The sequence below is a fragment of the Xenopus tropicalis genome, chromosome 3 (assembly GCF_000004195.4).
Source record: "Xenopus tropicalis strain Nigerian chromosome 3, UCB_Xtro_10.0, whole genome shotgun sequence".
Lineage (NCBI taxonomy): Eukaryota > Metazoa > Chordata > Amphibia > Anura > Pipidae > Xenopus > Xenopus tropicalis.
In genome coordinates, this window is record NC_030679.2 from 124,856,905 (window position 1) to 124,872,106 (window position 15,202).

General features: G+C 39.7%; 1 protein-coding gene across 1 annotated transcript in view; it reads left to right on the top strand.

Annotated features, from left to right (window-relative positions):
- prom2 (prominin 2) overlaps positions 1 to 9,582 on the top strand; it is a 41,782-nt gene extending 32,200 nt beyond the window's left edge. The window contains exons 18-23 of the mRNA NM_001256292.1: positions 2,229 to 2,282; positions 4,889 to 4,969; positions 5,684 to 5,752; positions 6,428 to 6,517; positions 7,887 to 7,993; positions 9,095 to 9,582. Of these exons, the coding sequence (NP_001243221.1) occupies positions 2,229 to 2,282; positions 4,889 to 4,969; positions 5,684 to 5,752; positions 6,428 to 6,517; positions 7,887 to 7,993; positions 9,095 to 9,188 (495 nt within the window). The 3' untranslated portion in view covers positions 9,189 to 9,582. The remainder of the gene's footprint in view (positions 1 to 2,228; positions 2,283 to 4,888; positions 4,970 to 5,683; positions 5,753 to 6,427; positions 6,518 to 7,886; positions 7,994 to 9,094) is intronic.
- The last annotated feature ends 5,620 nt before the right edge of the window (positions 9,583 to 15,202 follow it).

A 15,202-nucleotide genomic window follows, 5' to 3' on the forward strand; every position in this document is an offset into this window, starting at 1 on the left:
TGCTAAAACATAGAATTTATTTGCATGGGAGATAGGACACTGACATCTAGCTTTATGGATTCCATCTTGGCATTACTATGATAGTAGACTTTTGTGTGGCTGCGTGTTAATATATTGTTAGCTTAACATGTTGTTACTTCCAGAGACAATTTGGAACTTGGATGTAAGAGTTCCTGAGGGCATGAGGGGATAATAGATTGGTCCCAGATGGATCTAAATGATTTAGGTTTCATGCTCTCCTACTGGTTCTTAGCAGGTCCCTTGGCAGAAGGAACTTCAGCTGTCTGTAGAAGTGGGCACGTCATAAGAACAGTGCCATGCAGTTAAAAGGGGCAGTTCTGGGTTCCCAGCATTGATTGGAGGTCCCACTGCTATCACTGACAGCTGGATATTTTCTATCCATGAATTTAAGCACAATAGGCAATCAAAGCAACACGCTGATTAGACACGGGTTGGGTTGCTACAGTTTACACATACTCGCATAAATAAGGGAGTTACTTTTAACTTTCATTTTGATGCAGCTGGAAGCGTGCGGATCTGGTTATTCCTGTTATTGGAGGAGATGTAATCAACAGTTTTTCTACAAAGGGTGTAATTTCTAGGGTGTAATTAGTTCCGGGTGCGTTCAAGTTTAAGAGGGGAGTTTTTAAAGAATGTTATCTAAAGGCCCCCATACACGGGCCGACTATAGCTGCCGATATCGGTCCCTTGGACCGATTCGGCAGCTAATCGGCCCGTGTATGGGCAGAACAGAGCGGCCTGGCCGACCAAGATCTGGCCTGAAATTGGCCAGATCTCGATCGGCCAGGTTAGAAAATCCAGTCGGATCGGGGACCGCATCAGCTCGTTGATATCGGGTGAAGATCCGCTCGCTTGGCGACATCGCCAAGCGAGTGGATCTTATAGTGTATGGGCACCTTTTGGTTAAGCCAGAATGGTCAGATTTGCTTTTGTATAGGTAAGGCAGGACTCATTTACTGATCTTGGCAAAGATCCAAAAGCTGTTGTAATTTGCCATGTTTCTTTACCCACAATGCAATTTTCCCCACCATTTTAACTGTGTCCTCTGCTACCCAGGACAAATCTTCAAGGTCAGTTCTGTGAGGTTTGTGAATAGAAAGCATTAGAGCAAAAGTTGCACACACCGTGTAAGGGGCAATTTGTTGGCAAGACATAGGCTTTACTCGAGTGCTATATGTTATGTACAAGATAGAGTGCCTGTGAGTATAAGGCATTGCGGGAACCCTGTACTTACCACCCACTCAAGACAGACATAAAGTTCAGTGTTCCCCTGCTCCCTGGAGCCTGCACCCTGTGCCTTATGCCCAAATCTGAGCCCAACAGGCAGTGCTTGGTGGGGGCACAGATAGGCACATAGCTTTCAAGCAGAGCAATTCTCCATGTAGGCTTGTGCCTGCTCTAAGTAAATGAGTCCTTATTTTATTGGTCATATTAAAGGACATGTAAACCCCACACACAAAAATTTTATCAGTGAACAGCCTCTTTGAAATCTTTTAATACCTGCCACTCTGGTTGTCCAGAGGTTATTAGTAAGGCTGCAACATCTTCTTAATCTCTTGGATTTCCTTCTCCTCCTGTAACCCACTCAGCCCCCTCCCTCAGGAATTTGCTTTCGCTGTTGGCTCCTGGGCATGCTCAGTTGTTCTCAGCTCAGATTGCCAAACACGCCCTCTAGTCTAGCAGCCAATGTAGAGATGGCATTGCTGGTTCCCATAGAAACTCAGCTCTAGCTGTCTGCTATTTGTTTCTCTTAACCTCCTCTCCTGAGCTCAGCTTAATCATTACAGTTCTCAGGCAAAGCAGAACTTTTTATCAGAGTTGTGCCTGTGTGAGCCTGCAATCTTGATGAAATTTATGTTGAATAAGGATCTTTGCGTGTGCATGCTTTTTTAAATGTAAGATTTAAATATAACTGATTATGTATGAGAGGGAAAATGGCCACCAGGTGAAAGCCCTTATTTACTTTAGGAAAATGTAGGCTTTACATGTCCTTTAAGCCTAGTCCATGGTTTAGAGTGAAGCTCATAAGGCTTTGCAATGTTGAGGTCTGTCTCGTATGGTTGTCACTATTCTAAAAAGTATCACATTCTTAGATTTGGGTCTCCTAAACTGGGCCAGATGTTTGTTTTTCCTTTTGCACTACTTCTGATCCTTATAAGACACTACTTAGCTATCACACACATTCCACCTTCTCTTTTGTCTTACAGAGTAAACTAAATGACAGTCTGCACTCTTTGGCTGAACATCTCCCTAATATGCAGGTGGGTCGGACATTCTGTGTGCCTATTGCAGTACAATATATGGAAATAACTGGTCTCCTTCATCAAAACTTCTAATCGGTTCGCCTCCAGTTCCTGGCTAAATGCCACCCCCAGCAGTGTTGGCAGCAAGTTTTAAGTCATCACCTGGTGTCTATAATATGGGCATAAGTTTAGCATTACCCTCTGTGTGGATACACAGTTACTGTATGCTCATAATTAGAGTTTGTTGCTCCTAGAAACACATCTCTCAGACATAAAGACCCAGATCCATGGGCGAGTACAACTAGCCTACAAGTATCATTATCCACTACCCGCAGTAGTACATTCCCCTGAGCAGAAAATCCTAGTTCATCATTACAGCAATCGTTCTGTGGAAACCAGTTCTGTTTTCCAGTTCTTTTATCTTTCTAAAGTTCTGTATTATTTCCTTCATAAAAATATAATAAAATAAATAAATATTTAATTTGAAAAAAAAGGGGTTGATGTATTTATAACACTGAACTGTATTCCATATGAAGAACAGAATTCCCAATGATATAAAAGGGTAGGTTCCTTAGTTAATTAGATGATAGATAGATAGATAGATGATGGATAGATAGATAGATAGATAGATAGATGATAGATAGATAGATAGATAGATAGATAGATAGATAGATGATTGATAGATAGATAGATAGATAGATAGATAGATAGATAGATGATAGATAGATAGATAGATAGATAGATAGATAGATGATAGATAGATAGATAGATAGATAGATGATAGATAGATAGATAGATAGATAGATAATGGATAGATAGATAGATAGATGATAGATAGATAGATAGATAGATAGATAGATAGATGGATAGATAGATAGATGATAGATAGATAGATTGATAGATAGATAGATAGATAGATGATAGATAGATGATAGATAGATAGATGATAGATAGATGATAGATAGATAGATGATAGATAGATGATAGATAGATAGATAGATAGATAGATAGATAGATGATAGATAGATAGATAGATGATAGATAGATGATAGATAGATAAATGATAGATAGATAGATAGATAAAAAAAATGCTACCACTGACTACAAATCTTGCTGAAAATGCCTTGCCATATATAATAAAATAAATAAATATTTAATTTAAAAAAAATGTGATGATGTATTTATAACACTGAACTGTATTCCATATGAAGAACAGAATTCCCAATGAAATAAAAGGGTAGGTTCCTTAGTTAATTAGATGATAGATAGATAGATAGATGATGGATAGATAGATAGATAGATAGATAGATGATAGATAGATAGATAGATAGATAGATAGATAGATAGATAGATAGATGATAGATAGATAGATAGATAGATGATAGATAGATAGATAGATAGATAGATAGATAGATAGATAGATAATGGATAGATAGATAGATAGATGATAGATAGATAGATAGATAGATAGATGGATAGATAGATAGATGATAGATAGATAGATAGATAGATAGATAGATAGATAGATAGATAGATGATAGATAGATAGATAGATAGATAGATAGATGATAGATAGATGATAGATAGATAGATGATAGATAGATGATAGATAGATAGATGATAGATAGATGATAGATAGATAGATGATAGATAGATAGATAGATGATAGATAGATGATAGATAGATAGATGATAGATAGATAGATAGATAGATAGATAGATAAAAAAAATGCTACCACTGACTACAAATCTTGCTGAAAATGCCTTGCCATAGACTAACATAGGGATCATCATAAGTAAAACATATTACTCTACCAATAAAGCAAGATCACTGCAATATGTTTTACTTGTGGCTATCCCAGTGTTAGTCTATTACAAGGCATTTTTAGGGGGTATTTGTTGCCAGCAGTAGCATTTTTTAAACACTGACTACAAATCTCCTTGTGTTTTATTGCCCAAAGAGTTCTCTATGGGGTGATAATTGACCACAAGGTGTGATATTAAAGCTAATCGACTTATCAAGTGACTGCTGGTAACTTACCAGATAGGAATACTATGAATATCATGTAGGATAGATGAGTACCATCATAGAGAAGGAGAAAAGGGAATTATTCTATCTAAGAAAACGTTCTCTCCACTCGAAATAAGCTCCCCAAGAAGCCCCAGCTCACCAGGAAGCCCTAGTTCTGAACAGAGTCTAAAACTTTTTTGTGCTGAAGCCCAAACACCAGTGAACTAATATTTCATTGAGCTGTGAGAGATTCCATTAGGTTTTCATGCACATGTCAGCCAATGACTGGTACCATTCATGAGCTTGATCTCCAAAACTGTCAGAATCAGTGCATTTATATGTGAACCAGAGCTGCACTGCACTTCATAATAGGCCCTGGCATTACAAATACACAGAGGCCCAAACAGCCCCCCACCAGCCCAATAAATAGTGAGTGTCTATGGCATCTTACAGCAGCCCCTCTGGCATTTGCCAGAATCCACAGATTGCTGGTCCACACCTGATATAAACCCCAATGGGTTACATATTTGAGTGAAAATGTTCTTGTTTACAGTACTTACATACTTAAATGTGCTACTTTCAAATGTAAATGCTTTATTGTTTTGTCATTTTAGGCTAATATTAACCATACCATAGAGAATATCCGTTCCCTACAAGACACGCTGATTGGCGGTATCATCCAGCTGCTTAAAAATGTAAGTCATAATAATCCAGTAGTCACGCTGTATTGATAGATTGGCAGTAATGGTGGTGACAAGTGGTGCCATAAGATTCATATAAATGAATTAATTTAAAGTCTCAATTGAAGACTTTAAATTAATTTTAAAGTCACCGCACAGACTGGGCCATGGCAAGTTGTGATGAAGGTTTCTACCCCCATTTTATTTCTAATAAGATTCTTATTTCAATTGAAAAGACTATAGAATGAAACTGGGTACTTCCAACAGAAGCCAAGGAGGCCTATTATTGTATAAAAGAGGCAACATCAGAGGTTGTAGAGGTTAATCATCTGGTATCTCCATTTCCATAGTATAGTTCTCCCTCTTGGTTTGCCCAAGCCTTTCACAAAATTTTCAAAGGTTGAAAGTGGAACTTGGTTAAGACAGATACTTCCACATAGAGAAAATCCAAGAACATTTGTTGTACTTCCCAGGTTATAGTCCTTAAAAGGCCAGAGTAACTGCTCCAAATCAATTTTCTGAAACCTGGTAACTGATCTTGGTTAAATCAAAACATCATTTTATCTCTTGGAGAAGAGAAGATTTTTAAATGGTAAATGAAAACCACAATTCTGAAGATTTAATGTTAATAGTCACTCCCATTTGCTGAGAAACCTTATGAAGCATAATAAAGCTAAGAGGGGATCGTTTAAGGCATCTGTTATATTGTATGTTATATTTCTCTTCCAGGAAAGTACCTGCCTTCTCAGGAAAGCCATAGCGCACTTTACTCAGTATCTGGATTGGGTAACAAAATTGGTATGTTAGTAAGAACAAATATAGGCAAAGCCTACAGTATATATGGGTCTATGACTGATTAAAGATTAAATAAGGGTTAGAAAGAAGAGTGGTGCAGCCATGTTTGGGGCGGTTGGAGCAGCTGTGCTTGGCAGGATGAAGTAGGACAAGAGTTCAGTCTTTGGGAGGCAAGAAGGGGCCACCATGGAGTGTTCAGGAGTGCAAGTGTGCTGTTTCTTGGAGAACTTGGTCTGTTTAACAACCCAGAGTAGTTCCATTACGACCTGTTACATGAGCTGCCAAATAGGTTTGCCCCACACAGCTCTAAATAATACAGGTAGTTAAACCTAAAACTAAGTACCAGATTTGCCTAACACAGTATATACATTAATTAATCTTAAAAAGGTGATTGAATGATAGCTTGTTATGACAGTTGCTAAAAGCCGTGATCTAGGTATCCTTGCCATAGAGTATGCACATTGCCCATGGTGATTTTCATGCTCACTGATCTTCTTCTTCTTGTTAACATGATCTTCAGAATTATTTGAGTATAAAATGTCAGGATGGGTGGTATCAGGGAAGGTAGGGAACTGTCAGGCTGTATTGTACACCCCAGTCTATCACTTGTTACCTTGAATATTTCCATGAAGAAATCATCACTTCTTGCAAAACTGATAGATCTTCCTGTTGTTTTAGATAACAGAAGATGTCTCCTCCTGCCAGTCAGTGCCTCGGACTCTGGATAACATACACACTGTGGTGTGTGACAATATAACCAATCCCTGGGTGAGTTACATACACTGAATCTATTCCATCTGTGTATAATTTATATCCCATTTCCCATTCAGTGTCCCTGTAGCTCCTCCATTTATTCCATACAGCAGTTTTACCTCAGTTAATCAATACCAGACCTGATTCTTCTCACTCATCCATCACTCACTCCATATAAATCTCCCTCACTTTTACAAGTTATCCACATGACCGCTCCCTGTCAATTCCCCTATGGGTCCAGCTTATCACTTTCATTCTTATATTGAACTTCTAACCTCCGTGGTGCTGAGCAGCCCAATGTTAGAGAGCGGTAGAGTATATCAACTGCATTACTTTAGTGATCTACTGGAAATGGAACATGTCGGTTGAAAGTTGGAATGGTTTGTACTTGATAAGAGAGATATGATCACTATGATTATATATATAAAGGGTCCATACAGTAAACTATGTGTTGCCATATTCACAGTAGATCTTTTTAGAGGACCCAATGACAACCCTTTGAAGATTAGAAGAGGAGGTTAGCAAATCAAGAAACTGAGTGTTGCTGGTTTAATACACATATTATAATGCTTAACCAATGAAGGGCCTGAGAATTAGCATTTGGCCTTCCATGTCTCTGGCATTGGAGACAGATTCTGATGGGGTTTGTTTTTTTAACCTCGTCTGGATCAACTCACATCATAATAGCATTTTTTTGACAAAGGGCTCAATTTCATAGAGTATACAGTATCTATTTGTCTTATACCAAAGCTTTAGCCAATCTACAAAATGCTGTCAGCCAATGACAACTATAGATCCAAAGATTAAAAGTCCTTGTTTTAGCACATTTCTCTAGATATTGCCCTTTATCAATATGACTTTCCCTAATATATGTTTAATCCTCTGTATAATCCCATGGAGCGTGTTAATCACCCGAGATAGTTCTCTGCGGTGAAATTGTGGGTGACGAACCGCCTCAAAATGCCTTTCCCCTGGCAACAATAAGAGCCGCTGGTAGAAAGGCCTTCGCATAGCCACCCATTGTCATGCAGCCCTAAACCCCACATTAATGCCAACAAGCCTGTGTATTATTTCACTTATTTAATATCTTCTTTTCATTTCGTTTAACACAACTCAGAGTTGCATTTCATTGGCAGAAGGAGGGTAATGGATGGGTTATCCCTGCACTCTTCCCTTCCATTGATCCATTTTGCTTCATTTAACCCCAATCAATGAATTGTTCCATAAATCTCCTCCAAGTTGCAAATGACAAAAAGAAAAAAAATGCAGTCATTACATTATTTACTCTTCCTTTTGTAAAGAACAGTTCCATCTCGTCCTTCTTCTTGCCCATGGAAGACAGAGCTAACTATTACCTTGTGGGGTTATTTTTCATTTTTTTTAGAATGGTTTCTGGTTTTGCCTTGCCTGGTGCACATTCTTCCTAATCCCCAATATCCTTTTGAGTATAAAGTCCGTGGAGCATTTCTCCCTTCTCAAACCCATATCAAGGTGAGTGCAGCTATCTCTCCACAAACATATGTATGGATATAATATTCAGATATTTCCATTGGACAGAATTCAGGTTGAGTAAAGCAGAAGCCATAAAGGACAGAAATGGGTGCAAACATATAAGGCAGTGATTCCCAACCACCCCCTTTGATGTTGCTCCCAGTGGCCTCAAAGTAGGTGCCATTTTTACATTTCTGGCTTGGAGACAAGTTTTGGAAGCACAGAGACACAGATTTACTCCTACAGAGCCTCCTGCAGGCCAGCAGTCCCTATGGGGCTACCATATAGCCAATCACTGTCCTGATTTGGCATCCCTAAAGATCTTTTGTGTGGCTCACCAACACTTTTTACATCTAAGCATGGCTAATGAGTAAAAAAAACTTAGAGATCCCCACCATAATAATGTATTGGCTTCTGTAAAATATAAGGATACACTAAAGAGTTTTACAAGGCAAAAGGTCCAGACCAGACTGAGTGCTTTTATACAGTTCATCAATATCCAAGGTGACTTCTAATATCCTCCTATTTTACAATGGGTAATACATTATTTTGATAATACACAAGCCATGCAGTGAAAGCAATTTACTAAGCGCTAGGTATAACAGATTAAATCACTAAGCAACATTTATAAGGATATATTTTACAGCTTATTCATGGCTCTTCTTTATTAACAATGGATATTAGAAATAACCAAAGAGTTGCATGTCCGTATAAATGCCTGGGACTGACAGCTGAGTGGTTTTATGTAAGCAGAATTATCCCAGTAATGTAAATCTTGGACAGCACAGCAGAATATGTTGATAATATTAATATATTTGGCCTTAAGTCTGACATGGTTTTATGTATATAACTATAAAGTAGGCATTGTCAATGGCAATTTGCAGTAATATAGTGTTAATTTATTGTCTTTTGGTGTGCATGGTAAATGCAACTAAAATACGTTAGTTGCTTTCCCTTTTGTTTAATATTCTGCCATATTATTTGCCTTTTTTTGTCCCTCTCTTCCTTTCACTGCATTTCTGCCTTCCCCGCACAGCGTGTCTCTCTAGCTTCACGGCTCTTACCCTCTTTTGTCTCTCCATTTCTCACTTCTACCTGCAGTCACTCCCGTCTGGAAGAAGAGAACCCCTTTCCCTTAACTGGAAAGAGCCATCCTTTTGCTGTTCAAAGTATAAGGACCAGTGAAATACTGTGAAGATTTGTATTGCCGGAGGGATTTACACTGCTGCTTTGGGACCTTCTGAAACCAATGGGCCTGGTTAAGAGTAACTTTAATGCCACAGAGAGTACTTGAAGTGTTCTGTTGGTTCTGTAAGCTGTCAACAGTCAACATCTTTGTGAAGGGCAGTCCACTTCAAATAGAAATGTAACTGGTGCTTTGTTAGGGGTGACTTTTATGATTACAGAGTACAACAAAGTGGTGCTGTAAGTTTAACAACAACTGAAGGGTCTCCATTTAGGTGCTAGTTATAAAGTGTCCGGCAATGAGCAATGACAGAAGTGCCTATTTATAAATGCTCCAAAAGTTTCTATTGTTTGCAGATGAAATTCAAATTGTTACTGATGTACTAATAGAAGTTTGGCCAAAGCTGGAAAATTATCGAAATTCCATTATTTCAATACCTTAACAACATCAAAACAAAGATAATTTCTTCTTGAATCAGGCACTTAGTCCCTAGTCTCTTTAAAAAAAAGTTATTTGTGCCAAAAATCCAAGTTATCAACTGGGCAAAGTTAGAAAAACAGGCAGAAAATCTGTGAAAGGTGAAGGTTATAGAAAAAAGGCAAAGCAATAACTGGTGATTCTGTTGCCATTAGGGCTTTTATCAGTGCATGCCACCACCCTAGCCACAAGGTGCCAAATCGGTTGGAAATGGACAACCCCCTTCTCCAAAGGTTCCCCTATGCCACCCTAGGCTCCCTGCCACATATACCTATACAGAAAATTTGGCTCTGATTGCCATTTTGCTCTACTGCACCCACAGCAGGCTTCATAGAGCTAGATACCCATTCAAGGGACACGTATAGGAATACATTATGGAGCTCTCCAGCACTCAGTTCTACTGAGCACTGCTGCTCTATAGGGCCACACTATGTACTGTAAGTGCCCCCAGCAGTGATTCAGAGTGGACCACCCCCAATACTTTTCTTTGTACTTTATTGCCTGTCCTTTTATTAATTATTCTATGACCCCAAATCTAAGCACTAACTTTTTACAAAAAAATATAATTTATTACAAGATGTTTTTGTTCTGTACTGTTTCTAATAAAAATATATCGAAATAACTATTGGACTCATTATTGCAGCCCTTTATTGGATACTTCACAGAAACAAACACTAGCTGAATAGCAGCGTCAGTGGTTAGATACTGAATACTTTGCCTTTAAAGGGCCACTGAAAAGGAAAATAAAGAATTTATAAAATTATCATACTGGTTAGTTCCATCCATTAATAAATTATAGAAAAATATTTTGGAATTCTTGAAAGTGCAGATATAGTAAGCAGACTATGTGTAAATGCACGTCGGGCATTTTCACTTCCTTCTGTTCCTGACCCTTTAATCCTAAGACTATGCCCAGGGGCTTATCCAAATGTACATCATGTTGAATATAAGATTTTAATTCACAGACATCTTGGCAACATGATATTGCCTGCCATAGAGTTACCCAGTCCTGCTGTAGGACTATAGCATTAATACTATGTGGGCCCGTCCTGCTGTAGGACTATAGCATTAATACTATGTGGGCCCGTCCTGCTGTAGGACTATAGCATTAATACTATGTGGGCCCATCCTGCTGTAGGACTATAGCATTAATACTATGTGGGCCCATCCTGCTGTAGGACTATAGCATTAATACTATGTGGGCCCATCCTGCTGTAGGACTATAACATTAATACTATGGGGCCCCTCCTGCTGTAGGACTATAACATTAATACTATGTGGGCCCATCCTGCTGTATGACTATAGCATTAATACTATGCGGGCCCATCCTGCTGTAGGACTATAGCATTAATACTATGTGGGCCCCTCCTGCTGTAGGACTATAGCATTAATACTATGCGGGCCGCTCCTGCTGTAGGACTATAGCATTAATACTATGTGGGCCCCTCCTGCTGTAGGACTATAGCATTAATACTATGTGGGCCCCTCCTGCTGTAGGACTATAGCATTAATACTATGTGGGCCCCTCCTGCTGTAGGACTATAGCATTAATACTATGTGGGCCCCTCCTGCTGTAGGACCATAGCATTAATACTATGTGGGCCCCTCCTGCTGTAGGACCATAGCATTAATACTATGTGGGCCCCTCCTGCTGTAGGACTATAGCATTAATACTATGTGGGCCCCTCCTGCTGTAGGACTATAGCATTAATACTATGTGGGCCCATCATACAGACAGCAGGACAACTCTCCAGGATGTTGGAACCTTAGGGCCCATGTGTGACGCAGAACATCCCAGGATCTCCCTGACAGATGCGTGTATGAAGCAGAATTGATGGTGTATAAAAATGACATGTTTGGAAAGGGTCTACAGCACCCTGAGAAAACATGAATCCATAACCCCATGTCTTGTATTTTAAAAGAAAAAATAAAGCTGAAATTTAAAACAAAAAAGTCCTAGGTAATTATATAATATTTACATAATAATGCATACAATGCCTTACCCCCATATGTAATAAAAAAACACTAAGTTTGCCTAGGAGCAGTAACCCACAGCAACCAATCAGATGTTTGTTTTCAAACAAGTGACCAGTAAATGCTAGCTGCTGATTGGTTGCTATGGGTTTACTGCTCCTCAGCAGACTTAGCGCTGTTTATTACATAACCCCGGTAATGACTGACGTAGGGACAGTTTATCTCACAGAGTGTTTATAAGAAGTGTTTGCACCACAGTGTGGCACCACAGCTTCCTTATAGCATTGTGTGGCAAAGATGTGCCTTTTAACAGCAATTCTTAAGATGCTGCGTTCTTTGGGCAGAGCAATATAAATACCAATATATTACATAGCTTGAAGTATTTGGACACCCCTTCTTATTATTAGAGTTGGCAATTTAAGGCACATCCATCACTGCCAACGTAGGTGCCACTTGATCATACAATGACGTTTGTGACAATTCCTAGTTTGTAGGAACAGTTTTGGGAAGGTCCTTTCCTATTCCAATGCCCTAATGCCCCCATGGTCAATGTAAGGTCCATATAATAAGTTTCCTGAGATGGAAGTGAGACGACGTGGCCGGGCCACACAGAGCCAGGAAATGCCATTATATAATCCGAATGCATTCCAGAATGCGTGCTCAGAATCAACCTGACATTATTGTGTGCAAAAGAACAAATCACAGGAATTGTGTTGCATGTTAGGAAACGTCCCTGTCACCGCGTGCCACTGCAATGTTCTGTATGTGCTTCTGTGCCGGAGAAAAATTACATGTGACACGCCGGGAGGGGCTGTGCGATTGGCATGTGAATGTCACTGATGTACCCATGGGCAATTAATCCACCCATGGCTTTATAGGATGGCAGCTAGGGACAAATAGAGGGGAGTAGCTGGAAAGATAGACTTTGCTTATTACCTTTGTATATGTGTGTGCGCATGTGTATATGTGTGTGTGCATGTGTATATGTGTGTGTGCGTGTGTATGTGTGTGTGTTTCTAGAACACAATGGAAACAATAGAAATAAAAGCGAAAATTATAGAAAATTCTTCCTATAATGAATCAAAATATGTCAATTTATGAAACAATATGAGCCATGTATAGCAATAAGCATCTCCTGTGACAGGGAGGCAGGATGAGGGATTTCTAAGCACCTTTACATGCCCATCTATGTGTCCTATCTTCTGCACTGTTTCCCACAGAGGGGGAGGACACGCCTTAGGGCTCATTTACATCCAAGAACCCTGGAGCTATTGCCACCTTCTGACCAGGCGGTAACCCCAGGTTCCCTTTAGCCTCCTGCGTCAATAGGCGGCTAAAGAATCTGACACAGATGTGATTTGCACACCAAACTGGAAATAGCAGCAGACAGACTGTTGCACTGGATGGTGTGCCGAATATTTTCACAAAGTGAATGCTTGGGGAAAAAACAGTGCATTGTGGGAAACATTTCTCCGCACATGGGTGAGAGTAGCCAAACTATCACATACTCTGGATAAAGTTGGCACCATCTTCTCTCTCTGTTATTCCTTACCTCCTTAACAAGGACAGGGAGTCTCATTTTGCCTGGCTAGGTGGCAGCCCTGACTGGAAAACTGCACAATTCACTCAAATATTAGGTTCATTTATGAACACTGCCAGGTTTTGCCCCTCCATGCTATTCCTTAAAGGATCTGACCTAAGTTACAACCCATGAGCCTAAGCTACCTGCCTAGGAAATTGTTTCTCTTAAGGTCCATTTTATGTACTGCCACCTACTCATGCCCAATGGATCAGTTATTATTACACAAGCCAATGCAAATCTTTACCCTTGTTGAGTTTCCTATCAGCCCCTTCAGGGGAAATAATTAACGTGTGCCTCTTATCAATGAGCCTTCTGCAATGAGCATCTCTGGTAAAAATCCATTTGGTTTCTCTTAATGGCAAAATATTGGCTATACTTGAGTCCTACGGTCTCCTAATGAGTTGCCTGTTGCTCACTACTCAAACCCAGAACCTATTACATCAACACACATATCTTCAATAAACAGCAATAGAGGTGGCCATACTGAGACAATCTCACTTCAGCACATGTTGGTGCAAAATAAGGGTGGCCAAAAACCATTGATGGTGGGCAGTAAGGTGAAAATTGGCCATATTTCCCAACCAAATCTTTGCACTGATGGCCTCTTCAACACTGTCAGTCAAAGAACACAGAAATGCCCAAGATGGCCATGGCCTGTATCAAGGGGGTGAATGTAAAACCAACAAAAGGAACTCCACAAGCTGAAAGACTCTATAGACTTTGGTTCATTTCAGTTAAAACACAGATTTCTTTGATGGATTCTACACTTAAGTTTACAGCTTGCCGTAAGACAGGCAACAACAGCAATAATTCTGTTTATTCCTGGCCAACAGGGGCACTGCTCTTCTTTGAGGTCTACGATAAACATCTCAGCAGATATAGGCAATAGCGCATCTCTTCCTCTTATAGAGTCAAAACTATGAAATAATTGAGTATTCAAGTAATGAGTGAGAAATATGAGAAAAATTAAATAAACCCCCTGGTGTCCTACCTCTATGCACAGACGTCACTCATGCATTAAAGGCACTGGTTCTAAATGAATTCCGTTAGATTTTATTACAGATTTATAAAATATATATGTATATACAGCAATATCCTTCCGTGCCTCATAATTAAATCATTGACATCTTCTCAATTTAGCTTCCCAGTGACACATACGTTACTAAAATAAAATCATTCCACTGCTATGGCTCGTTACTGACCTACATGGCCAGCCCTCTTTAGATTTCCGTTTAATTGGCGTTACTATGGAAAACCTATGAGGTTCCAGGAAGCTTCTCGGTTTCATTTGTTAACTTATTTATTGCCGGTGCATTGTACAAGATGCAAATAATGTGCAAGGAAAGTTAATTGGGGCCCTTGTTTAGTAAATGCGGTGCATTTCCATTCCATGGTGAAAAAAAACCCCTAGGATGGCTGTGAGCCAATAAGATTCCCTATATAGTGAATGAAGTCGGCATTTTATTCTTCAGTAGGGGGAATCACTAGACTGGAGTCATTCTACTCCAGGGTTGCAACCAATAGTAACAGCAGTTTGCTCTAGTCAATCAACTACAGCAAGATAAATTCTGATTCGTTGCTAGGTGTTAATACACAAGAGTCAAATTTACCTGAATTGTCATCTGTGAACCAAAAAGCACATTTCTCATTATATATCTGTCTATTTATATTTGAAGTCAAACTGACCAGATGTCCTTTAAAGGTGGGCACACATGTGGCAATTTCCGATCTTTCGTGCGACCGATGGTCAATCGGCCACTAACCAGTCAGGGCTGAAACGGCAGATAAGGAGGTAGATACAATAGGATTTCTACCTCCTTCTCCCGATTCAGCGCTGACGGCAGATTTTGATCAGGCGCCTTCTATGGTGCCCGACCAAAATCTTTTAACCCGCCCGATCGGTGAGTCGGCCGATATCAGCAGCTTCCTGCAATACCGGTCGACTCGCCGACTTGCCATACATATATTATCGGTGCGTGTATGGCCAGCT